The 27,093-nt window shown below is 37.8% G+C and overlaps 2 protein-coding genes across 8 annotated transcripts; one reads left to right on the forward strand and one right to left on the reverse strand.

Moving 5' to 3' along the window:
- The first annotated feature begins 959 nt into the window (after window positions 1-959).
- LOC131303834 (small RNA degrading nuclease 1-like) lies at window positions 960-9,949 on the forward strand. Its single transcript, XM_058330873.1, has 12 exons — window positions 960-1,083; window positions 1,450-1,632; window positions 1,717-1,797; window positions 3,503-3,571; window positions 4,675-4,815; window positions 5,024-5,140; window positions 5,974-6,043; window positions 6,232-6,332; window positions 6,992-7,126; window positions 7,210-7,317; window positions 8,267-8,371; window positions 9,150-9,949. The coding sequence occupies exons 1-12, from the start codon at window positions 1,051-1,053 to the stop codon at window positions 9,477-9,479; spliced, it is 1,473 nt and encodes a 490-aa protein (XP_058186856.1). The 5' UTR covers window positions 960-1,050; the 3' UTR covers window positions 9,480-9,949.
- Window positions 9,950-10,929: 980 nt separating this feature from the next.
- LOC131303835 (phosphatidylinositol 3,4,5-trisphosphate 3-phosphatase and protein-tyrosine-phosphatase PTEN2A-like) lies at window positions 10,930-27,087 on the reverse strand. 7 transcript variants are annotated; one of them, XM_058330877.1, is made up of 15 exons: window positions 26,949-27,080; window positions 25,351-25,624; window positions 24,400-24,526; window positions 23,451-23,927; window positions 21,773-21,874; window positions 21,631-21,687; window positions 18,159-18,224; window positions 13,869-14,045; window positions 13,697-13,783; window positions 13,540-13,604; window positions 13,392-13,468; window positions 12,820-12,866; window positions 12,551-12,681; window positions 12,161-12,230; window positions 10,930-11,649 (listed from the first exon to the last, which is right to left on the reverse strand). In XM_058330877.1, exons 4-15 carry the CDS (start codon window positions 23,871-23,873, stop codon window positions 11,155-11,157), a joined length of 1,797 nt encoding a protein of 598 aa, XP_058186860.1. In that variant the 5' UTR covers window positions 23,874-23,927; window positions 24,400-24,526; window positions 25,351-25,624; window positions 26,949-27,080; the 3' UTR covers window positions 10,930-11,154. The 7 variants fall into 7 exon arrangements, with proteins under 7 accessions (XP_058186860.1, XP_058186861.1, XP_058186858.1 ...); XM_058330878.1 differs by having other exon boundaries at window positions 24,400-24,539; XM_058330875.1 differs by lacking the exon at window positions 25,351-25,624 and having other exon boundaries at window positions 26,949-27,087.
- Between the last annotated feature and the right edge of the window lie 6 nt (window positions 27,088-27,093).

Below are 27,093 nucleotides of genomic sequence, written 5' to 3' on the forward strand. Positions count from 1 at the left end.
ATGTAAAAGGCTCTAGGACACCACGTAGGCAGCGGTGCCCAAAGGCATTGAGTAATTTTTTTCTTTCAGAGATATATAAAATGCATTTATATTTGGCCGAATGTAATACCTCGAATGGGAAAGAAAGAGGATTTATAGAAAGAGAAAGAGTGAGTGAAACAAAGGGGTTTTTTTTTTTGACGAACAAGATCATCCCATTTATATTAAAATGGAAAGAGTACAAACTACAATGACATAAAATACAACAAAGGATCCAAAAGATCCGAACAAAATAAGAAAAAACAAAGAAAAACAACAAAATAAAGATCATGCCAAAATTGACATCCGCGTTGATGGAGACCATCGGTCCACTCGTGGATGAGGTTGGAGGAAGATTCCCATTGGCAGCTAAAGCTCAATGTTCCTTCATCCCACCGCAGTCAAAGCTGCTAGACACCACCACCGCTACTACATAAGAACCCACGGACCCGTCGCCAAGGCTGATCGGATCTGAGGGATGACCTGAAAACAAAATCTGGATCACCAATGTCCAAAAATAATGGGATAGTGGGAGATCATCTCTCCTGAGGACAAGAGTCTTAACCACCACTCAACCATAGCGGGAAGAGAAGAGAAGAGAGGAGAAGAGAGGAGAGAGTCTGGGTGATAGATGACTCAGAGGGGAGGAGGAAGGAAAAGAGCAGTAGAAGGAAAAAAAGAAAGGGGCAAGGGGGAAACGCACCCAGACATTCTCTCTCTAGCATTCTTCTCACGAGTGAAACAGAGTTGATGCTCATGTTTTTGCAAAGAAAACTTTATACAACATGTAAATGGTTTAAAAGGTGTACTTGGAGGGAAACCTACTTTTCCGTCAGTTAAATTCGTTAATAGTAGGAGTAGTTTCTAAGGAAAAAAAAAATCGTTGATAACAAGTGGTGTCTGGAATTTTCTCAAAGTGAAGGGGCTTTAAGTGCAAATTTACCTTAACAATTTACGCTCATAAACCCTAATCCAACCTCCACGCAGTTTGCCGTCTCCGAACTGTGCTCTCTCTGTCTCTCTCTCATCAAGATGGATGAAAAGATTGACGTTGTGGGGAAACCGGTAAGTACTTCTCTCAAACTCCCACTCCACGCGCATACATTCGTTTGTTGGTTTCAGTTTGAACATTCGATTGGAAGATACCAATTTCCGATTTTGGTTATATCAATTCTACTCGTGTGAGCTGTTCATGAGTTTGTTAGTTCATAGCGTTTACTTTATGTTAGATATAAAAACTTATACTGTTGAAGTGTATATATAGTTGTGCATTTGCATTGTTGCGCGTATACATTTGTTGGTTTCAGTCAAAATATTCGGTTCGAGCACGTAATTTCCGCTTTTTGCCCGACTTAATTGTGCTTTTTTGGGCTGTTCATAAGTTTGTTCATTTACTACTTGTTTAGTTCATAGCACGTTTGAACTTGTTAGGTTCTCGTGGAACTCGTGAAGGTGGCTCAGAAAAGAGGGATGATGGGAAGTAAAGGGAACTGGAAGCAGTTTCTGGCTGTTTATGACAAACAATTTGGGGCTTTATTGAGTGATCCAGCAAAGAGGTCTGTTGATGCATTGGCTTCTTTTCTAAAGACATTTAGCCAAGAGGATGATTTGACGGTAAATAGCAGTTGAAGAAAAAAATTTCTTGGGATTATTTTTTTGAAGAAATCAATACATGTGCGCTCTCGTGTTTGTTTGTAGTTTTTCAAGAAAATATTACGATGCCATTCTACAGTGGAGGAATTGAAAGAGGAATCCAATGGCATTGAATCCCCTGAGCAGGTTTGTTTGATTAACACATTTTAACCAAAGTGTGGCCTATTTGCTGCAACTTCAAAGCAGGATGGTATTGGGTTATGTATTTGCTAAGAAGCACGAACACGTCTCTGGGCCTTTTGTATCCGTATCCCAGACGTGTCGGACACAGACACGCTCGGATACGTTCCTGACACTTGTCCGACATGTGAAAATGTGTGTCCAAGTATTTAATTATTTTTTCTAAGTCGGACACATTTTGGACACGCTCCGACATGTATCGGACACGCTCAGGGACACATTTTAGGTTTTAATGTGATTTTTAAATCTTCAAAACTGGGTTAAAAATGTAATAGTTGAAATGTGAACTGAATTAAAGCCTAATATTAAATAACTTAAGGACGAAAAGTATAAAATATTCTAGATAATATTTAGAAACATGAAAGTTATAATCTATGTTATGAAAAAGACGCAACTTTCTCATTGGAATCTTTTATTTTTAATATGGAATTAATAATATCTTCTTGTTATGTGTGAATTTTTTATGTACACATTTATAAATAATTATTAATTATGTATTTAATGTATCCCTCAATGTGTCCGTGTCCTAGATTTTGGAAAAATCACGTGTCCGCATATTCATCTCGTGTCTGTGTCTTGTATTTGTGTCTATGCTTCTTAGTGTATTTGTGACCTCTTGCAGAGTTTAAATTGCTTTACGAGTGGATAGCTTAGCAATAAATGATTAATATTCTAGGGTCAAGTTTATGTTCAATAATCATTGTCGTATTGCAGTTTGTTTTCCACCTTAGGCAGTATCACATTCGCAAGTTTTAACCCATGGACTCGGTGTTCTAAAACAAGGAATTAATCAACGATTAATCGCTGGTGGGGCCAATACGATTAAGTCTAACTAACGATATGCACCTATTAATCGCTGATTAATCTGATTAATCCAATTAATTGCTCGAAGGTGGCCGACCGTCCAACTAGCGCCTAGCGACTTCTGGAACATTCCATGGACTTGGGTACCGGTGTGTACTATGGTTCTATATTTATAGGTTGGACTCAAACTGTTAGTTGAAGGGTGTGCAGACTTGGCAAAAAGATTTTTTTTGCAGTATTTGAATCTATTTTGTGGCATAAGTTGGTGTTTATGAAACATTGTCAAAAAATGCACTTTATTCATTTTGTATCAATAATGGGAATAATATTTATAGGGTGGCGTAATGACATTATTAACTATAGTTTCACAACTAGTGTCCAAAGTGAAGTAGCAGATGCAACTCTTGTCTGGGTGTTCAATGTATGGAAGGGTACTTGGTTTGTTTTGAAGAGTCCGCATAATATAGGTCGTGATGCCTGAAGTTTGATTTTCATTTTCCCTGAAATTGGATACAACAATGCTACGAGAATCTGTATTGTTTTGGGTTAACCACAATATTTTGCCAGACTAATTTGTTTGGCTGAACAGTATCTTTGAGTCTGAATCGGTTATATTCTCTGGCTTTTTTCCCAAAAATTTTAGTCTGATTAGTCAGCACTGGGTTCAGACTGCATTATTCAGTATTCAGTTACTTGTGCTATCTTCTCCAGTCAGAATTCTTGTTTGCAATTGATTGTTTTAATTGTGTGGCAGGCTTTCTGTATTTTGAATTTCTTAAGCATTAAACTATCTCACCTGTATTGCATCAAACAAAATTCTTATCGAGTTGCTTTTGTGGCCGTGCAGAGGCTGGTTCGGTTAACTCTTGAGCACCCGCAGTACCCATTAGATTATTCGTTTCCATCACATGAGGAGGTTTGGCGTTGTTAGTTCATTTCTTTTTCTGCTATTTATTTACTTCTCTTGCAGTTGAAATTTTATTTTAGCCTGTTGAAAGATTTCCGTGGGTCTTAATATGTGTTAGCATATTGGGGCCTTGGGGTCATTGATGTATGGTCTGTTGCTACTGTTTCCTTACCGGTAAAGTGACATAGCAACAACGAAAGTCTATCCGGCCGGTTGAGTTTGTTAGATATCATGTTTGAGCGAAGGGACTAACTGGCCGTTAGGCACGTAAGCAGCTCTTAGTTAGGAAAGATGGTCCGAATAATCTCGATAGTAGTTCCATGAACAATCCTTTGCGGGATTGGATTTTTTTGATAGTGGAAATGCCCAATAGCCAGTTTTTATTATCCTGCGAGTCATAATTGTGGATCAGAATGGGCCACTGCAGCTGATACTCCTCATCAGAAAGAGCTTGGTCATAGTAAAGAAGGGATAATCTTTTGAATAGTAGGTTTATGACGTTGCGCTTATTTTTGTAAGGAAGGTATATGTAACAAATTCTCCGGGTTCGGTAGCTTTCTTTAGAGAAGTCCTCTAAACTATTTTGTTTTTCCAAGAGAAATAGTATGTTGCGTTTTATAACGATGACAAAAAGAGTTTGGTTGAAAGATCATTCCAAGTTTTTGAACTACATGGTTACTATTTCTAAGTCTTAAACTGACAAGAGAAGTACCTTTAGGACATCCTTCATGAAAAATCAGTTGGGTTATGATCCTTTGGCACATGCAGGATCAGCTGTATGAATCCTGAATCCCATGGGCTAATTGTCAATTATGTAGAACCTATACTGTTATTGAGTTCTGAATGGTTTTCTTCGTGTCCAACGTATTTCTCTCTTTTGGTACGGCTAGGAAGAACATAGTTCGCTAGACAGTTTTTAAGAATGTCATGGGGTCCTAATCCCAGTGTTCCTGTTTTGATGGAAATTAAGCCTCTCGAGTACTGATTAACTGCTTGTACTCCATAAATGCGAAGGTTGTTTTTTTGCAGTTTTGTGATTCCTTTATGCCTGATCCACTGGGTTTATTGATTTGACTTGTCTTCTAAGTTAATTTCTTGGATCGCGTGCACAGGGATGGTTGGTAACGAAGCTCAGTAAAAAGAAGAAGACAATTAGATCGACTGCCTTGATTGCCATTGATTGTGAGATGGCTCTCTGTGAAGATGGGACTGAAGCTTTGGTGAGGGTTTGTGTTGTCGACCGCAACTTACAGGTTAGAATCTTCATGGACTATGAGCTCTCAGTAGTTCCTTGTTCACCTCACACGTAGAAACATGTGCTTGTAGCAGAGAACCACCTAATAGCAATTACTTTGGCAATCTAAGATATCTCAGAGGTTCCAGCTGCCGCTTCTTCTTTTTTCTTGTTTTTGTTTTTTCCATTTACCTGAGTGCATGTGGGTTTTGATTTGGCTATTTCAGATTAAACTTAATGAACATGTAAATCCGAATAAAGCAGTTGCAGACTACAGGACTGAGATTACTGGGCTCACTGCCAAAGATTTGGATGGAGTTACTTGTTCATTGGTCAATGTGCAGGTAATATTTGGGTGGCTTTGAAGTAGTGTGGGAGTAGCATAGCATAGAACCTAGTAAGATAAAAATCTGATACTGTTATATAAGGAACACCCTATTTGGCATGAACCTCTTTTGACACATTTTTAAGTTCCTTATCCAATGAATCAATTAATTGTACTGTTAAAAGGGCTTTTGTCTTCCTTAATTGCAAGTAATGGGAATTTTGCAGCCACTTTATCCGTAACTGCTGACTCCTACTCATTCCCATCTCTTGAGTTGTAGTTTATGGAGGAGAAAACATTCTTTCAGTCAGACAACCTCTCTCTCTCTCTCTCTCTCTCTCTCTCTCTCTCTCTCAATTATTCTTATTTGAAGATTTCGTTCTGGGTTCTTCCAATGCTCACTAATACACAGGTTTCGTTTAGTTAACGGAAAGTGATATGTTCGTAGTATCCATATTCATATTTTTTGGACTTTTTCAAATTTCATCTGAATTTTCAAATGTTTGGTTAAACGTTTGGTTCTTCAGTTTTATATCAATTAGTTGTTGGCATTTGAATGCCTATTGGTTCGTTTGGCATCCCTTTGAAGTTTTAATTTTCCAAGTTTTGAAATATTAAGCTTTTATGTCATGGTCTTTTAAGGTCTTTAGTTTTGTTTATGTTTAAGTTTTAATGATGTACAAGAAAATTTGAATTTAGCAATGTTAAAACAAATTGATAGGATTCCAATTATGCACATTCATTGCTTGTGCCATGACGTCTAGTATTTCATAAATAGCTGAAGAAAAACAAAATTATCTGAGTTTAGAATTGACAGTGTTTTATATGTCTCTGTCTTTGGAGGTTTTGTAGAAATCCATGAAGAAGCTGTTATCGCATGGAACGATTTTAATTGGGCACAGCTTGAATAATGATATGCAAGGTATGGCAAACTATTGATCAAGTAATGGTAACTTTTGGAAACTCCTATTAATGTGAGTTGAAAGAAATTGTGGTCTCTGGTAATGAGGACATTTGGCTACAGTTATCCGCTAACTTTACCTTCTTACACCAAGTCTATGTTATTTATGACTGATGTCTTTAAGAAGCCTCTTATTTTCCAATTTACAGCACTGAAGTTAGACCATGCAAGAGTGATCGACACCTCTTTAATCTTCAAATATGCGGATGAGACTAGTTGGAGAAAGCCCTCTTTGAATAACCTTTGTAAGGCAAGTAGTTCATTCTAAGCCCATTTTTTTGTTGTATGGTCTTTGGGACAAGAATGGTGGGAGAAAGATATCAGATCAAAAAGGTTGGTTGCATCTTTTCTGACAACAAAAAAGAAAAAGCAGAAAAGGGGGACCAATAATTGAATTCACAAAATTGAAAGTGAATCAACCAATTCAGATTGACTGATTCGGTTCTTTGATTCATCTATCCACCCCGATGATCCGTACCGTAGCTTTTTGCGACTCGTGCAACCTATTCATTTCTATTACCTGCGGGATTGTATAAAATAGTACAACTGGAATGGAAAATCATGCCATTCTATTGACAGAAGTCTCATTTACTTGTATTTGCGTGATGGCAATTCTTCTTTGCATCTATGTAAGTTTTTGGCCACAGGCTAAAGTATAATATTCTTTTGGTTCTATTGATAATTCGTTTTGTTTGATTCATTATATTGCTTCATTTATTTTTTGCTGCACAATTTTTTGACAAGTTGCTATGTTCCTTGTTTTCTGTCTCATCTGGGTCAGCATGTTGACTATGTATTGTTTTTCGGATGCCGCATTACGTGCGTTCCTTAACGGTTACTACTGAACTGGCAAGTTAGCTATGTAGATATGTATGCCTATTAAATTCTTCCATAAATTTATTTTGACAGGCTGTGTTGGGATATGAAGTTAGGAAGCAGGGTGATCCCCACAATTGTGTAGATGATGCATGCGCCGCGATGAAACTTGTTCTGGCCAACTTAGAGTCTGGATTTGATAATGTTATACCTTTGGTTCATGAGGATGTAAGTTCATAAATTTAGCACTGGTTTCATTCGATGTCTAAAGAGTGTGAGATTGTAAATTCATTGTATTTCCAACCTTGTAGGTGCCTGTGATTGAAAGGTCAAAACTACTACTGCACAGGATACCAGTCAATGTGGCCAGTGAAGAATTACGTAAAATTGTTCCTGGGGACTTCACTATTGAGATTAAGGTATCTAAAACCTTTTTGTTGATGTATAATACATCATATGACGTTTGATTAGTAGGAGTGGTGAACACATGAACAGGCATTCTGTGCACTTAAGTTTTCCAGAGTGCTGTGACTATCTATATACTGTTCCTGCATAAATATTACTTATCCGCATTAGAAATTTACAAAATGATATTACGACGTCTGTTTACTGGGAAGAATTGTTCTCCTACAGCTATATTATCCGGAATGTTGAGAAGTAACAAAACTGCACGGAGATAATACTTGTGAGTTGTTATAACAGCCACCTATAGCAAATTACAGCATTTTATTTGGGAGGTGTAGACCTTCTGCTTGAGCAGAAGCCCGCCATTATGTGAGTATGTTAGCAAATTTCATGATGTAAGATCAATTATTGATGACTTGATAATTCGTGCATGAAGGGGGGCCGGGTCCTAAAATTCTGGTAGTATTTTTAAAAGAGATGGTGATATTGGGCTGTCAACTTTTGCAGACCATGACTTCCTTGTATAAACAAGAAAACCTTCATTCTAAGTGAATATAATATTTCATTAGATACTTACAAATGTGAACATTGAGCTGAGGAATGTCAACTTTGATATTGGATAAACCTTCCAAATAAGGTGCTTTCAATGGTTATTATGACAGCATAAATGTAGGTAATTTGGTGGTGCATGCAAACACTGACACTCTTGCACACTTAAACTAAACGTTAACCCCATGGTGGATTCTATGCCTTCTCCACATCCTCGTTTTAAAGGATTCAGACACACTGTGATGCTTAGTGCCTATGAAGGAGATATTGCTCCGTCATTATGTCACGATTACTATAATGTAAATTGTTCGACAAGGTTACATGCACCAATTTTTTAATTCTCTCTCTCTCTCTCTCTCTCTCTCTCTCTCAGAGTTAATGAAATTGCTGAGATTGTGAATGATTTTGTTGCAGCCTAACAAAAAGGCTGGAGGAGATAAGTATTCTGCCTTTGCCATTTATAAGAATCAACGAGAGGCAAATCAAGCATTTGAAAGTATCAATGGGAACAAAGAAAAGGTATGCTCCGGATGAGGGTTTTTCTTATACAGCTCTTCTCTGAGAAGTGGCTTTAGTTTAGACGAATGTGTATCTTTACTCCATTTGCTGTGAAAGCATTACGCTAACAGCTCTTCTCTGAGAAGTTCTGTTGTACTTGGGAATTTTCTTACCTGACAGCGCATTGATGCAAAATCAAGCAATTGTAAGTCTATGCCTTGCAAAGGTTGGCTCATCTAAATAAAGAAGATTCCCAAACAAGCAATATAGGTCACCACCCTCTTATCACTTTCACCTATGATGGCACACTTGAGAATCCACAAGTAAATTAGGTTGCCACGGTTTAATTATAATAAACCTAGCCCAGGGTAGTATGGCCCATTAGAAAGTATTTCATCGATCACCTCATTACTAATCTTAATGATGAGAAAACAATTGTCTAGGGAAAGTACAGCTGAGCGAAAATTGCCTAAGTCTTCCCATAATGAAAAGAAAGTCTGTGTTGAGTAGCCAGCCTTAGATTTTTACTTGGTCCCGGATTTCTGAAGTTACACATGCATCATCTTCGTCGATGAGGGGGAATTTGTTTTTTTCCATCCAATTTATTATTCCTAGGCAAAAGGTATTTTCATTCATTAGATATTAAATTTTAATCTCTCTGTGAGGGCCTTTGCCTTTGGAGATGCAATTCATGTTTTCCATTTTTATGCTTTCTGTTTGGTCGTGATTCAGTTGATATTCATCCATTTAAATCATCTCATGGATGGGAAATTAAATCTTTGTTGATGCCTTCTGTAAGGACTCTTCCGGACTACCGCAGAAATGTACTTCATTCCAACTTGATTCAGGAATGACTGGTAGTATATATGTTCGCAAAATGGCAAATGATGATCCTCTTGGTCTAGCTTCATCGAGGAAAAGACCTCTCCAAGTTGAGGAGACCACAGCTGAGTCCAAAAAGTTGCACTCAGATAGGGGTGTTAGAGGGCAGACTGTGTCAGGTTCAAATGTTTGTGATGATCATGTAAAGGAGATAGAAAGATTAAAGCAAGAACTGAAGCAGAGGGACGAAGAAATCTCCAACCTGAACAAGCTCGTAGTTGCTCTTACAAGGAAACAAGGACTCTAAACAGGCACACTATCTCATGGAAGTGTTTCTGCGGTGTAGGGATACGGAAAAAGTAACGGTGTGTGATTTTAGATGCTCGAGAGAGCCTCTCCAGAATATCAGAGGAAAATATTGGTTGATCTTTGGCAGCTGGCGAGTGAGTTTGGCTGGAGATTAACCAGAAGAACAGGGATATGCTGCTGCTATCGTCATGTTTTTAACAACGTAGAATGTCATCATGGGGGCATAGCTTTAATGGTTTTATCCAATATGTTGGTGCTGATGGAGAATGAGGGCCGTTGCTGCTTCCACAATGTACCATCAATCGCATCTCCAATTTTGCTATAGCTGTAGCTGTTATATTTAAATTAATAGGATTCGATTTAAGTAGCACAATGAGAACTAGATGCCCCTATGTTTAGAAGGATTGTTTGATCAATATTGGTAGTCATGTAAACTTGTTTCTATTCTAGTATAAATTAATTTCTAGATGAGAGAGATCAGTGAGTCAGAATCCTGATGCCAGATTTGTCTGGCTTCCCGTTCAAATAAAAAGTGCCATGTTTGGTACGCACAAGGGCTCCCGTGCTGACTGCCGAGGTGCTGTGTCCCCCAGCATAGTTGGCCGGTTTAATGTCAATTCCTAACCTGGCTTTGTGCAGGGGAAGAATTTTAGCTGTGCATCCATTATACGAGTTGAAATAACATTGCCCATTTAGGTTACCTTAACAGTTTTTCAGCAGAAAATATTACAACAATGACAGAACCCATCTAATACCCAATCATTGGGGGTATGGGTGGAGAGAATTGAAAACGGACTTAATCTTTGGCAACATATGCATAAAGTGGCCACTCTCAAAATACTACTAAAACAATGACTCCTTATAACTCCAAGAACCTAAAGCAGAAAATATCATTGCTATCTCATATGGTCCCTTATTTAGAACATCTACCTTTTGATGCAACCAGAGGTTTAAATCTTTTGAGGGTGTCACTGAATTTACATTTAGTCTCATTATTTCTACCCAATTTAGTTTTTTTTTTTTTTTTTGTCTCGCTGAATTTATTTTGATAACCAGAATTCCGACGTTAAGTTTTTGGTTTTTCACCAGGTACACGTACTTTGGGTTTCAATAAAATTTGAAAAGGATGGTTAGTAATATTAGGTACAGCTAAGATGGGCAATTAGACTATTTAGCTTGATAACTAGAATTCCGAAGATTTTTTTATTTTTTGGTCCCAAAAATTGAAAAAGATGGTTTGTAAAATAAGTACAACTAAGATGAGCAATTAGACTATTGAAAATGACGAGTGACGGGTGTATACAAAGAAAACGCATTTAGGTGTACGCATTCTGGTTTGGCAACAGAGACAAGAGCCCTTCCTTTTTTTGCATGCTGATCTGCCAAAATCTATGCAAAATTACAAAGAGGTCAGGGTGAGCGAAAATTAAATTGTTGGAAACTGATTCTTCAAGTCAAAATCCAAAAGCATAAAAAATGATGTTTCTTAGATTCATCTTTTCACAGCTGTTTCTGTCGAACAGAAGTTGTGCTAAGCTTCTGAGATGCAAAAAAAAGCAGAAGCTGCACTACAAAAGCTTGGGCAAACAGCGCCCTAAAAAGCAATTTTCCCAATAGCAAGATACAAGGGGGTCAAATACAATCTTACACACCAAAATGAAGCTCAATGGCATTCACTCGCTTTCGTAATCTTCTTCATCTCCAAAAGTAAAAACAGAAGCATCAGCTGCAATTGCCTTGATATCGCTACTCATCCCTCCCGAGCCCAATCCGCCCACCCCATCAATTTTTGTTTCACTGGAATCACTGCTTCGTGTGGCCTCCTTGCTGAGTGACAGTCGTTGCGTCCCATGAGTCAAATCCCTCACTTCCTCATTCCCAGATTGAGTATGTGTGGAAGTTGGAGCTCCAGAGGTTGCTCGAGCTTGGCTACTCTTTGAAGACGTAGTTTCCTCTCCTTCACTGTCAGAGAACACATCATCGTTGTCTTGGTTTTCTGTATCCTTATTTTGGTTGGCAGTTGTTACACTGTTTGTTGAGGAAAGAGCATTTCCCACTCTTCCATCAGATTCCTTGTTACCAATTTCGGCCTTTTTCCTTGTTGGAATGGAGCCATCATAGTCTATCATCACTATTTCAACCTGAAATCCTGGGGAAGGCAATTTCCGCTGCAAAGCAGAACAAAATATTCAAGTGAATGAAATCTAAAATGGAAAGAGTCAACAATTAAAGTGGATAAGAAACATGGTGCAACTGAGAAGAGGGAGAAGAGATCTGTATTGTAGACATGTACTTCCCTCACATCTAGGTTATGTTTGGATCTTAGATTTTTTAATAGGACAAGAAAATGGAAGGGGAATTGAAATTCTAATGCGTACTCTATTTTCTTAGGTAACAAAACCAAAATCTATGAAAAACATACAGATACACATATATAAAATTTTATATAGTTTTTTTAACATTTTCTTTGCACTTATCCACCAAACCAATACGTGGAAAGTTTTAACTTATATCACATCGTCGGTTTCTTTTCCCCGCATTTCCCTTTTCTACCTTCCTCCACAAACCACATCCAAACACACCCTTGCATGGGTTCGTCCATGGCTAGATTGAATCCTTGAGAGAGAGAAGTAATAATAGCAACTGGAAGAGCAACAGCTCTCGTCAACCACGATTTACCTTGTCAAACCCATCAAGCTCCGAATTGTCTAGAATAATTCTATTTTCCGCCATTGATGTATTCAACCAACTGAAAATTACATGAGAACAAATAGTCAATGACATACACGATCAACGAGTACTTAATGGAAATGTATCACATATACATCTGAGAAAGGTTTAAAATGCCACATGCATTCATGGCAGAAAGTGAGGGCTTGAAAAAAACCCCAATGGTTTTGTATAAGAACTTCTGACAAAAAAGAGGTCTTCACTATGGCACTTGAAATATGGCTAACGAGATTTCTGCATACCATTGATTGGTGAAGTTGCTAAATGAACCTCAATTTATCTTTGCGTGGAATTCAAGGTATTTACTAACAAAAACAAAAGGAGAAAGAGTAGAAAGACCAGTAGAAATCTCCTTGGCGGTCATGGAAATGGATCTTGAAATCTCCCTTCAACTCTGTTAGGCCAGGTTCCCCAGGTAGAGCAAAGACCACAATCCCCTTTTTTGGTGCTCGGATCCAAAAGTCTTCCGGCTGCAAAACAAATATGCGGATTAGTCAGGAGACAGAAGAAATTGAAACCCTGCTCCCCCACCTCAACACAGGTATTAACCAATCAATCTTTTTAACAAATTCACTCATTGTGCAAAACACAAGTTGAATAACGTTTACCATTAGATCCTTAGTTTTGGCATGTTTTCTCGTTGAGAATAGAATTCCTGTATAGTAGTAAAGATGCAGATGTGTCAGATACCCACAAAAAGTTGACATGAAACAGTTGGGCAGATTGTGAAGAAGCCTTTTCAGATGTCAGAATTAGAATTTCCTTTCTAGATCTTTGATGGTATTACTTTTTTTTCTTTTTTTTATTTATTTATTTTTATTCTGACAAGTATGTAGAACTCGTATGATGATTCATAACCCAAAAAGAAATAAACAAACACATCAAAAGTAGAATGGCAACTAAAATTCCATTATTCACGAATCAACTTTTCAAAGGAGATATAGAAAAATAGCAACATAACACACAGCAAAGTCTGGGATTCAAAAAGTTTCCTAACAAGCAATCAAACTTGGCTGAAGGAAAGATAACAACTTGTCGGTGTGTAGTCAAAGCAAAGGTACCCAATGTAGGACTACTGGTTCTCCGAATAAACATGACAGCGATTATTTTTTCATCATTCAAACGTCTTTGGCACTTAAAAGAATTGAAAGAATGAGTATGAGGGGATGTCATGGATTACCATTATGGTCAGATATAGTGATGGAAGGCCTAATCCAGTATGGGCAGTTGTGGAGACGAAATCCCCTCAGCATGCACCTATAAAGAGCTACTTTAGTACATTCTCAAAGAACAAAATGACATTTATGGGAAGATCACCAGAAACGTACCTACGGCCAGGTTGATTTTCGCCGTTGAAATATGATAAAAGGCGCTCGAAGTACTTTACATACCTCTAGAGAAAAAAAAGAAGAGAGAGCATGAATTAGTCACTAAAGAAACGTAAAACTTAAAGGCATCAACATTCCATGAAAGTAATCGACTAACAATTTGGCTTGGTAGAATTAGACCCTTTCCATCAAGGCAACGTTTCTGGTTATAATACTCAATGCACTCCTCCGCTGTTGGGAAAAACTGTAGAAAGAAGTGGAACAAGGTTATAACACAATTACAAAACCGGTAGAACAGCATCTTCATGCATCTGATTTTCAAATCTCACCTTTAGAAACAAGAGTAGGCTACATATCATTAATCCTGTCCTTGCCATTCCAGCTTTACAATGAACAACTACTACATTCTGAATGTCCTCCTTTAGCCACGCGTAAGCACTTTGACAAAACAGAGGAATGAGTTCCATGGGAGGGCAATTATGGTCATCAAACGGGAAAGATGCAACCTAGAACACAGCCAAGCAAATACAACAGATAAGAAAACATAAAACCTCTTTCAGAAGACAATTTGGAAATATAATGGAGGGTCAGTATTAAGCTGTCTATCTTGCTATTCGGAGTACTTTTTGGTTGCAAATGACCGGCTCTAAATTGCTCTGTTGTTCAAAAGGATGTAGTCGGGAATCATGCTGCACATGCGAGCCCAAATTCAGGGTAATCATTCAAGGTGCAGCTATAACAACCCTGATTTTTAATAAGTAAAAATTTCGTTAAAAATTTGAATTTTTATTTTTAATTACTTGGATTGCTTTTGAAATCCCTTTTAATTCCTAAAAATCCATCATAATTAGAATTTTAGCCTTTTAAAATTATATTTCATAGCTAGAGATTCTACTTGGCAAGTATAGCTAGATCCTAACCAATTAGTTAGAGGGACCTAACTACCAATTCATCTAGTTACTTTCTCCTAACCCTAGATGAGCCTTTTGAACCTCCTTGAACCTTTTGAACCTTTCAAACCCTAGTGGAACCCTTTAGACCTTTAACCTTTACCCATTGGTCAATAAATGTTAGGGTAATCTTTGTCCATTGGACAATAGGCCTTTCATTAGAATATTTGATTAGTACAAAGATATAGTATTATATTGGTGTATTTTCCCATGTGCAAAGGACAAATATGCATTCTTTATTATTTAATATCATTTTTCCCCATTATCCATTGGTCATTTACCGCAAGGGAAATTATTATCCATTGGGTCATAAAACCAATCTTCCAACATAGTACATGGATCTATTAAATAATTCCTCCATAGATTTTCCATGTGCTTTTATGCATTATAATATTTGGGTAAATCTAATCCCTAGATTTCTAAAGTACTTTAATAATACTTAAGTACTAGTACTTTTTGTATTAAAATAATAAGGGAATCCTAGCCTTATATTTTATTAGATACTTGGTACTTATTTATATATTTAAATATATGGATATGTGTACTTGTGTATCATATTATATAAAAGCCTAGATTTCCTAAAGTACATAATCTATTAGTTTAATGGAACATGTGCCTAATTAGAATTCTTTAATGGGATATTTGATTTTGAAAATCTAGTACCTTTGCACTTCTACAATATTATATATGCATATATACTAGGAGAGAGAGAGAGAGAGAGAGAGAGAGAGAGAGAAGAAAGAAAGATTTGTTGTACCATGACCTGATCACCATGATCTTCTTACATCTTTTCAAATCCACAGTTGTATATTCTTCCTAGCCAAAAATCTATCTCCCAAATGTCCTTTTATGTTTGTATAATCACCAAATCTTGTACAATCCCTCCTTTCCTCCACCAATTCTTCCAAAATCAAATCCAAAGTACCAAAATCTAGCCATGCAACCCTAGAACTAGGTCTTGATCTTTCAAAGGAAGCTTGACAAGTTGAATAAAAAAAGAGAAAATCCAAGATATATAGAGAGAGAGAGGGGCCGGCCATGGGAAGAGAGAGAGGGAAAAATTTGGCTATAAATAGGACTCTTGTCCAAGCATTCAACTCACACCTTCACCTAGCAACTTCTCTCTCTAGAAAAAAACTTGTATTCTTCCTTTGTTCTTGCTTAATTCTTCTTGTTCTTGAAGTACTTCTTGTGTTCTTCAAGAAACTCGTCCTAAACCGCCACCCGACCACCCTCTCGATCCAAAAGTAGTAGTAGTAGTAGTCAAACCTTTCTCTTTCGAAGCTACCATAAGCATTCCGTAGGAAGTTACTCCGCTCGATCACCGACGTACTTTCCGTAGCCACCCTACCGCCAAGGAGTAAGGTAGAGTCCCATATACACTATCTCTAAGTATATGTAGAGTTCTTCGTCCATTAAACCCAAGTATAGTGTAGAACCATATGTTGAGAAATAGGATGTCCCTACTTTTTAGTTCAAAGTATAACATGAAGCATTTTTAAAGAAGATAAGGTTATCTATCGTTTATTATGTTTAATGCATGATGGTTAACAAACTCGTTTTGCTAATGGTGGTATGAACATGTTGAATAATTGACTTATACTTCAATAAACATATGTTGTTTTGAATTTCCCCATAAAAGAAGAAAGAACGGTTTTCGAAAGATAAGACTTTATCGTTGATAGAAGTATTCGTATTTTGATCTTTAGGATGGTTATGAGCATGATTACAATATAGAATTGGATAATCTTGCAAGTTGAGTTTCAAGATTTCAATGAATAATTTACGTTTACTATTGTGAAAAAGTCCTACCGCGGAGTCTATGCATGAGAACGAGACACGGAAATCAAGAAAGTAGAAACATGACGCCTAGGGTGTGTTAATGACAAGGCGTGTTTTAAAAAGGAGAAAAAGTTTTGAAACCCCAATGTGGCCGGGCTTGCCCATTGTGGAAATGTGTGTGTGTGTTCCAATGGGAATCCGAAAAAGTGGAACCATTGTGAGGTTGTGTGTGTTCCAATGGAGATCCGGAAAAGCGGAACCATTGTGAGGTTGTATGTGTTCCAATGGGAATCCGGAAAAGCGGAACCATTGTGAGGTTGTGTGTGTTCCAATGGAGATCCGGAAAAGTGGAACCATTGTGAGGTTGTGTGGAACACCATTGTGAGGTTGTGTGTGTTCCAATGGAAATCCGGAAAAGACGAACCATTGTGAGGTTGTGTGTGTTCCAATAGAGATCCGGAAAAGCGGAACCATTGTGAGGTTGTGTGTGTTCCAATGGGATTCCGAATCAACGGAACCATTGTGAGGTTATGTGCGTTCCCATGGGAACCCGGAGCAGCGGAACCATGATGAGGAATGGCTTGGTTATCCGCGGAGAGGAGCCAATGCAATTGTGTGCCAATGGGAACCCGGGACGGCGGAACCATTGTGAGGATACTCGGGAACCCGGAACGGCGGAACTGAGGTTGGGTGTGTTAAAAATGGGTTTTTGAAATAATGAATGGGTTATGAAATGAGAAAAACGAGACAGTTTACGAGATGTTGCGTAGGAGAAACCCAGAGAATCTTGGACACCAACGCTAGTTGAATAATGAATGCGGTGTGTCGTTGTCTGTCTAGTATGTTTGATCTATGTGAAAATCTTCGATTTTTATGGTTTAATGTTTGTAAGTTAAGGGTTAGTGGGTATGGGTTACTCTATTGAGCTTTTGTAGCTCACGGTGTTACCTTTTGGTGACCCTGACATATTATATTGGTGGCGACGCCGGTATAATGTGTCAGACCTTGTAAATGACCAAGATGAACAGTACACCTTGGAGGCTTTTGGAGCTGAGGAGCTAGCTAAGATGGAGGAGCAGGTGGAGCTGTAGTTAGGAACCCTAGAACCCCCTTCATTTGTGTAAATACTAAACTTTTGTGGGAGTTTTGATGTAATAATGAGCCAGACTCCATTTTGTTTTATCAATAAAATGTTTATTTAACGTACCCAAAATTGGAGGCGTTACGGCAGCAATAGTTAAAGCCAAGGTGAACACTTAGTTTACTTAAATCCATCTCTCTCCAGACTAGGCGTTCAGCATTACCTAACATTTACTTAAATCCATCTCTTTCCTGAATAGTTGCTCATTATGATGTAACATCCACCCAAGAAAAATTTACATAGTTGTTATTTGTTACACAATTTTAAGATGAGCTTTCATATACTGAAAAATCTAAATACAATTAAAAAGTAGCTCAATGTTGAAGCTCAAGTTTGTGCAAGATTTTTCCTCCTATTTTTTCAGAACCAAAAACTAGCCGTTTGCTTCACCTACCAGCCACACAAGGACACTCCTAGCTTTGCCTTTGTCTGGAATAGACAGTTTCTAAATCTTTACTTTTTTTTTTTGATAAGTAGTTTCTAAATCTTTACAGTGAGGGTTTAGGTTTCCAATAGCACGGATGCATCTTCATTTGCAGAAATTTTGCAGAAAAGGGCACCAAACTCATTTTATGTAACTGAAAACGAGATCGACATTCCACAAATACAAAAATAACATACACTGCATTCATATTCCATAGACTAGAGAGTCACCAATAATGCAAGTAATAATACCTGGTTAAGGTTCCATATTAGGAATGCATCTCAAGAAAATACTCAAAGGTAAATAAAGGAGAAAATCACACCTTCCCCTCAAATAGTGAAGAATCATACAACCTCTCTGAACAAAGGTTGTATACTTTGTAATTTCCCTGCATACAAAAGGTTTTTTCAGGTATGACAAATTCATAATGTAACACGGGATAAACAGTGAAAATGCCCCCACAAAGCAAAAAGCAGATTCATTGAAAGGCCTCTTGTGAAGATCGAAAGGCAAATATACCACGATATATAAAGGGAAGGCATCCGGCAAAGACAGAAAGGTTATGTAAGGTTCGAGTAAGGCCATTAGTATTAAATGGGTGAGTCAATACAACCAAACCTAAAACAAGTAGGGAATGAGTACAGTTGGGGTATGTCTAATTTTTATTTTATATTTTCTTTAGTTTTAAGGAATGTAAGACATGTAATACTTGCACTTCAACGAAAAGAATAAGTTGAATGACTTAGGTGATTGATTAAGAATACAACATAAAAATCCTACTGCAGAACTTAAGGTAAAAACCTGTGTTTGATTTCACTATACTAAGGAACCAGCAGACCAAAATCTTAATTCCACAAGCATACCAAATGATGGTTAAAAATTCTTGTCAGGTTAGCTTCATCTCTATAAAATCAATCTATACTCTATGCAAATGTAGTGGAGTTTCACAATCCTCTAAACTCCCATCCCAATTTTTTTAAGGATTTTGCTTTTATTTTATTTTCCAAAATTAAGGAGGGCGGTGGGGAAGAACATGGGGTAGTGGTCTGAGAGAGTGAGGGAATTGAAATTCAAAGAAACAAACAAGAAGATATAAAAAAAATCCAATGGTAACCAATATATAGAAACTGACAGAGAGATACGTGGGGTTTACCGTACATAAAAGCAATGCTACAGGCCCACATACAACTCAAAAAAATTTAAAAGTGGAAAATCTAGAAATTCGAGAATGGGGGTTAGAGGCTTAGAATCACCCAATACATTTTGTATATAGCATTTACCAAGCGTTGTGCCCATTCAATGCACGAACAATAGAAAAAAGTTCACATTGATGTTTATTTATGTTTTCCGTGCATCCAACGGGCACAACGCTTCAATCAATACTCTATACAAATGTTTGTGCTTCCCAAGCCTATAAATCCCCAATCCTAATTTTTTAAAATTTTCAATTATTTATCATTTTCAAAATCCACGTGGAACATCTTCCTTAAAAACATGCCCCCACTTCCCATCCCTTTTCTCAACATTTTCCCGCGCCCTCTTTTTATTTACGGTTACCATCTCTCACTTAAATTTGAATTCAAGAATTCAAAAGAACCTACGTGACTACCACTTCACATACTGAAAAAACGTCCTATGTACGTTTCCTCTCGCGGTAGGAAATTCCATTCCTCTGTCCATTGGGAGTTCGTATACTCAACGAACATTATGTACAAAGCATGGATCCTTCCATTGTGCTTAATTGGGAGGATTTTGAGAAGATGGTTTGTTTCTGTGGAAATGGGATGAAGTCAATTCCGTGAACCTCTTGCCTAATACTTTGATAGACATGATTATACAATTCGTATTGAGTCTTTGTCCACTTATCTAATTGAAGGATTAGAGAGTGAATTGGAAGAGCACTTTTACATTTGTGGAAAGTTATTTGAATACATGTTTTTCGTCCTTTTCAGAAATGGTTAAATTGACTTCTTGCATTTCTCGACAGATCTGTGTAACTTTATCCGGTCCTTTTTGTTGATGCATGGGGAACAGCACATCAATGTGAACTTCTGATTATATTTTCCCGTGCATCGAACGGGCTCAAACGCTAGTACAATACTATTCGGATGGGGTACGGGGAATGAATTCTGACTTCATGAGGTAATAACCAACCTAAAATTGCTGGCTTTTGAGCTGCTTGGACCAGGTTCAATGAACCTACAAGGGACTTTCTCGAGAGACCCTCCAAAGTTCCCCCAAATTCGTTCACCAAATTTCCTACAGTCCCCCACATGAATGAAAGTTGGGGTACATCTGGGGGACAACAAACACTAGAGAAAAATTGCATCTAGAAGTGCCATGCAAAGTTTTAGTATCCGGTACGTTATGAGAATGCACCGAGTACAAGGGCGACATGATTTTAGAAGTACCCATGCTTCATAGCATATACACCACGATTTAGTATATCTCCCTAAGGAGGTAAGAAACTCAAAATATCACAAACCAACAAAACTACAGATCAATTAAAGAAAATCTAGGAGCATTACAGTACAAGGACCTTGAAGAACATCCTCACTAACCAACCAACCAAACCAAGCATTACGTTCCAAACTTAAAATAAATGGAGGTCGCAAACATGAATCATTTCTGGCCATGCAACTTTTGTCAAGGGCTATGAACTCAATAAAATATGACAAGTTCTTAAAATAAGTGGGGTCGCAACATGAATTATTTCTGGCCATGCAAATTTTGTCAAGGGCTATGAGCTCAATAAAATATGACAAATTCTTATCCTTGAGAACAGAATCCTAATCCATAAAAGGAAAAGGCAACTCAAAGAATCAAAGTAACTATCCAGACAGGTGATCACAAGTCATTTTTCCATTCAGTTTTATCGAGGGCTAACGTCCAAGTATAGGTGTCAGATGGGTCGTGCCACGCTGGTCCAACCCGTTTATTTCCGACACACTTTGCGTCATGCCTAAACCAGTCCATTTATTAGTTGTGTCGTGCCGAGCCATCAATGCACGACCCGTGAGCCATAGGCACACCACAACCTGTGTGCCTCTACCTTGTCATGTCTATTATTGTGTCCATATCATGCCATGCCCGTGCCTCACTAACGATGAACATGTGAACTCAAAGAAAAGGTCGTGTTGGTGTCGTGCCCGTGTCATTTTGGCATGCCCGTGCCCACGATTTGTCGTTCTCGTGATGTGATGTGCCCGGCCCACTATGGTGGCCATGTCGGGACACCATCTAATCATGTTGTGCCCTTGTTGCCAGACCCATATACCCTCTGCCTCCATGCATCTTCCATCACCTTCACCCACCCATGATACCTGACTCAAGTTCTTAAAGGGCTCTTTGTAGTACACTGCACATTTGACTTGAGCTAGATTCACCCTCACTGGTACTTTTGCCGATATTGATTGTTTCTATTGAAATCATCTTTGCTACCTTCTCTTATCTGGTCGACTCATCTTTAAATGGTTCTACCTCTACCCTACCAGAAAGAAGGGCTATTGTTTTGGTCTTCGTTGCACTTACAGCTTACAATCCTTATGGTATATTTCTATCTGAAATTCTGAATTAGTACTTTCTTGACTTGCATACATTAGACTCAAGAAACATCCAATTTTTCCCTCAGAGGATTATCAATATCTGAACATACATGCAAGAAAGGAATGCTAGTATTAATGACCCAATTGGACATTTGCTCACAGGTAGAAGAGGATGATAACACACTAGCATGGCGTCCCAATGAGATCAGGTTCAATATACTAGCATTGAATACAAATTGAGATTCTTACCTTATGATGAGTTTCAAAAAACTTGATCACTTCTTCCATATGATTTCGATAGAAACCCTACATCAAATTTCTAGAATAGTATCATTCAAGTTTATACGCACATAATGTGATTAATCTGTCATGAACAGTATTTATCGTTTACCTCAACATATCCAAAAAATCCAGAGCTCATATCACCAGCAGGAAATCCCATAGCAATTACATTCTCAGTTATATAAGTCATGTCTAGATCAAATCCTCCTTCCTGAAACCAGTGCATTTGTCAAGTTGGTTGCCATCATTGACATCTTAATTGGGGAGGAAATGTATGAAAAGGTTAACATGTGAAGAAATGTATGAAAAGGTTAACGAGAATGCAATAATAAATTTTTATTTACAGAAAACACAAATATATATATATATATATATATATATGTATGTATAAGGAAAAAATGAGTAGAAAATCTTAATTGTACCAATTAATAGCACTAAACCATATGACTTGTGCATACGATTCTTTGCAACAACTCAAGAGCCCCAATCATGTAATGTATCAAGCCAACATCAATGGAAAACCTAGTTAATTATAAACATATTACAATGGCCACAATTACTGAAGTTTATACAGATAAAAGCTCTACAAATGCTATTGAAGCTTTGCTCACTGAAGTCTAATAGTAGCCTCTCCTCGTTTTTGTGAAGATAACCATATCTAGCTTCTCTTTGGATTCATCTCATCTGTAGCTTATCTTTGAACTCACACCATACATTTCATGATCTCCATCTATGCATTATTTCTCATAAGTTCTGATTTTGGAAGGCCGAGAACGTATACTTGAGATGAGGCTGCGTGCCACCTCACATGTGTGTCATGATAGATGAAGAGCGTTTTGTAGTCCCTTGGTGACAGCACATTTGTATGGCATTGCTGGGGCCAATATCATTAGTGCTTGAAGTTAGTTACTCATGGGGAAAAGTCAACCATGTTAGTTTCTAGATGAAAGTGTTGGAGTGAAGTCAGTGGACTTCAAAATAGAAGATTAATAATCACAGCCATCTTACCATTCTGTTTCACTATTTCTACATCTGTATTCTGTAGCCTTATGTTTTATAGCCCCAAAACTTGGGAACTTGAGCACGTAATAGAGAATACAGTAGATTTGGTAAGCATTCAAGTTTTTGCAAGCTCTAGTCCCCTTATATGAACACTATTTCCATCGTTGCACATCAGTTTCTGAGTAGGGACACACGTACAAAAGTGTGTTTGTGTGCAAGCAAGCGAGCGAGCATGCGTGCGTATGTGTGGATGTGCCTAGCTGTTTATAACTTCTAACCTTCGCCTGTAAAAGTGAACCTAAGTTTGCACCAATGATAGTTGACTCCAATTATTATATCTAATATGCTGGAATTTTTGCTTGAAGGATCAGTGCTTCAAAGAGACGAGAAACTTTGAAAACTGCATTAATTCTTTTAAGCAAGAGGATCACACACGTTCTTCAGAAAAGATATCGCTGGCAGCCAAACTCATTATCTCACACTGAATTGTGAAACTTGTGTAGAGAGAGAAGATAAATCTAATAGTAGAAATCCAAGACAACATGTAAAGCCACACACACACACGCAAAGCTATCATCACCAATTTGAATGACAGACTATATTAAGTTTGAAGCAGAGACAATTACCCGAACAAGGTGACTGGAGATGAATGTCTAAACAACTCATGGCCATAATCCCAGTTTAAAACTACTAGAGCCATAAACACATGTAAAACAAAACAACAGTTTACTACGTACATATTGTAATCGTTAAAATCTCAGCTCTAGTGGGCACTGTTAAGCTACCTGATATCTTCGTTTGTTTTGAGAGACGATATGGCGTGCCTTAACCTGTACTGCTTTCACTGCACTCAAAGAGGAGTCAACCAAACCTTTCGTCAATGATTCAAAAACACCTGATTGTGCAGTCATTGAGGCAGCTCCCTGAGTTTCCCCAGAAGCTTTTGTAGGTAGATGCAATCCAAAACCACTCGCAAGACGAGCAAAGGCTGACTTTCCAGCATTTCCAGCCTTTGAATCCTCATGTACTGAGGCCGCTGGCAGCGAGAATTTAACACTTTTCGCCCAAGATGATATGGCACTAGTAGATTGCATAGTTGGTGAGCCAACTGTGGAACTCTCTCTCCCAGAGACAGTTGGAGCAAATGCTTCATCACGGGAAGCTTGATCAGGATGCAGAGATGATGAATCAGTAGATTCTGAATTCATTTTGTCAGCCAAGCATAGGTGGTCTGAAAACTGGTCTAAGTAGGACGTCTAGCCCTATTGTACAGCAGGAAAATAAGTCAGAACTAAAAATCCACTTCCTAAAACTACACTATAAACATACGGGGCGGTTCAATGGACAACTATTTAGACACCTAAAAACACACCTCATAGTTCTCGATCAAATTTTGATGATCCAAGCAGCTCAATGTGATCAGAACGTGATTTTAAGGGTACCCGCGAGAAATCAACAAAAAAAAAGATGGGAAAAGGGCATGATCTGAGCAGTTTTTAGCTTAGATTTAATGAACTGTTCAATTAAAAACTGCTTAAAACAAGCACTTCCCGGTCTTTTTTTTTGCTAATTTCTCGCAAGCACCCTTAAAATCATATTCTGCACACATTGAACGGTTCAGATCATAAAAATTTGATCGGCAACTATGTGATTGAGATTTGGGGTGTTTTTTTAGGTGCTTAATTGGTTGTCCGCGGAACCGTCCCGATAAACATAAAGTATTAAAAAGGTTACTTGTGGAATCTTCATTGATCAGCATTGTTTGGAATTCATGTTTAAGCGGTTGGTAGTTTGAGTTTGTGATTGCTTGCCAACTAATAAAGCTGTAGGATGACAACGCTCCGCAGACCATATAGGAGTTCTACACACAACAGCTGAACAGCATATTTAGAATCAAGCAACCATCATAAACCATATGGAGGAGATGGAGTCCATCGTACATTTTTCCTCTGATGGGGGATGGGCAACCTTTCTAGGAGCTAAGACGAACTCTTGATGTGAGGCCTTAGGGATTTTAAGATATATTTTACACATGATTAAATTTGTATTTTCAATATGTTCATCTAAATTTTATTTTTCTTTCCTTTTGAGATGCAAGATAATTGATTGAGCTTTTGTACGCAAGTTGTTCTAACATGTTATTTTGTAGGGATATTATAGTACCTCTGCTTAATATTTCTAACGTCATAGTCCATCATTTATTGGAATTTGGATCTTATTGTTTTTAACTTCCAGTATGTAAGGTCTATGAGTCATCTCATAAAAGGCAATGTAATAAAGCATCAAGACTTATTCATCCATAATGAAATGAATCTGTCCATGGAATAGAACAAAAAAAACCAAGAGACTCGAGCCCATAAAGACTGAGAAGATTGACTCAAGAATCTGTTTTCCTTTTATAAAGGCTAAAATCACTTATTTTGGCTTTTGTACCCCATATTGTAGGGTGGATCTCGAAAGATATGAAAGAAAACAAAAAGACTTCTATCAAAGCAACCATTTCTGATATTGTCAACATCCTTTGATCTATGAAAGCAATAGGAAAAGAATTTAGCTTTGTAATATCATTTGCGTATTTGTGTGTTTCCCTTCTCGTTGTATCTGTAAACTCCTTTAATCAATTTCAATTTTCCAAAATTACATAGCAAACATGAAACGTCATTATGCATATGATATTGTTCAAACCTTCTATTAAATTGAGAAAGAGCTTGATGATTGTGTTGCTTTGAGTACCTCCCCACAAGGAACTTCAATGGACTTTTATATGTAGCAATAAAAGGAGTTTAAAAGGTGGAGAAATCAATGCCCTCCCAGTGTAAGAGATTTTGATTAGGGAATTAGCTCCCCTCCATACCCCCTCGCTCCATACTCCTCTAAGCTTTCATTCATGGGCTTCACCTTGGGACCCCAAAGATGATAAGAACCGTTCATTTCATAGGTCCCACAAAGTGAAACATCTCTGCAAAAAAAAAAAAAGGAAGAAGAACTGGATGGGATATTGATAGGCGGTAGAAAAAATTGTATTTTGATTTAGTTAAAGTCCTTTTTTTTTTTTTGTTGAATTGTTGTAGTGAAAGTTCAAAGTAGTGGAGAAGGGGAAGGGGAAAGAGGAGGAGGAGGTCTGATACCAAGTTAAAGTTCAAAGTAAAGGAAACTTAGGGCTGGGTAGAAGAAGAAGAAGAAGAAGAAGAAGAAGAAGAAGAAAGAGAAAGATAATCGGGGACAGGTTTCCGGAAGCTTGAACTGCCCCCTTCACCTTATAAACATGTAATGAATCTAAAAATTGACAGCAATTTGAGTTTTAACCATAACCCATCGTTGAGTTGTTAGAACAATAAAATGTACTCAGGTGCCCGTCAATGTCCCATCAAGCTAGTCTAGTTTTTTGCAGATATGTTCTCCTCTGCAAGATATACCAGATGAATGGTAGAGATAATGTTGTGAGATGGGGTGAGGCCCCAAAAACATGGAAACTATCCCAACAACCGCCACAGTTCATGAGCAGTGAAAAAAGTATTCAAAATCCATAACACAAGAATGGATTTGCAGGCATTGAATCTGAGTACTCTAAACCATTTTCTTCCGCACATATTGAGCTGCCACTTGCATATGTCCCCAATAAATGGTAACGGGCAAATGAAATGCCCTGCTAATACATAATATACCTTCTAAGAAAATATTCAAAACTTCACTACATTTCAAGAGATAGATGCCCAAATACGAACCAAAGATCTCCTTAACTACCCACATCTGTATTGTTGTTTTTCATTTCATTGTTTGTGCAAAGGTACAGAAGGCTGTCATTTTTCCACTTTGATTTTCGCAATCTACTGCAATTCCAACATGTTTTTCTTTTCCTGGTAATCCAGAAGCAATCAATTTTTTGCACGAAAGCTTTTACAAGATGTTTTCTCTCTCTCTCTCTCTACAATGGACCACCTTGTGTCCACGCCCGCCACTATCCACATCATTGCCTAACAATGCTCACTGTAAAACACAACCGGTTGGGTCATTTCTCCTTTATTTTCCTGTATTTACATTTTGTACTTAATTGCCATTGTTGATTTATAAACATTGGGCATTTACATTCAAATGCGATTAGAGTAACGAGTGTGTTTGCGATTTCTAAATGACAGTGAGATCTAAAACGATATCGACGGGAAGTTATAAACGAAATCAGTAGGCTAACAATCGCATTGCGAGGCCGTTCAAAAAACAAAAAAAAACCAATCGCATTGCGAGCACGAACCAATATAGGGATCGAGAAGTGTCAGAAAACTTACGAAGATGGAATAGAACCTCCGTTTAGCTCGTTCTGGGCAAAGATTTCGAGATTGAGACTTTGGAAGTGTTGGAGAGAGAGAGAGAAACCGTTTGCTCGTTTTTGTCCCTTTTTTATGTTTCTTTTCACAACTTCCCGTTCCAAAC

This window comes from Rhododendron vialii, chromosome 10a (assembly GCF_030253575.1).
Source record: "Rhododendron vialii isolate Sample 1 chromosome 10a, ASM3025357v1".
Classification (NCBI taxonomy): domain Eukaryota; kingdom Viridiplantae; phylum Streptophyta; class Magnoliopsida; order Ericales; family Ericaceae; genus Rhododendron; species Rhododendron vialii.

What these genes read in the sequence shown, in the direction of transcription:
- LOC131303834 (XM_058330873.1), top strand. Translation starts at nt 1,051, where the DNA reads ATGGATGAAAAGATTGACGTTGTGGGGAAACCG. An exon ending in GTTCATTGGTCAATGTGCAG is followed by an intron (nt 5,141 to 5,973) that starts GTAATATTTGGG and finishes GAGGTTTTGTAG; the next exon opens with AAATCCATGAAGAAGCTGTT. An exon ending in CTTGAATAATGATATGCAAG is followed by an intron (nt 6,044 to 6,231) that starts GTATGGCAAACT and finishes TCCAATTTACAG; the next exon opens with CACTGAAGTTAGACCATGCA.
- LOC131303835 (XM_058330876.1), bottom strand. Translation starts at nt 23,873, where the DNA reads ATGAATTCAGAATCTACTGATTCATCATCTCTGCATCCTGATCAAGCT. An exon ending in GATTTTTTGGATATGTTGAG is followed by an intron (nt 21,688 to 21,772) that starts GTAAACGATAAA and finishes AATTTGATGTAG; the next exon opens with GGTTTCTATCGAAATCATAT. An exon ending in GAAAATCAACCTGGCCGTAG is followed by an intron (nt 13,469 to 13,539) that starts GTACGTTTCTGG and finishes AGCTCTTTATAG; the next exon opens with GTGCATGCTGAGGGGATTTC.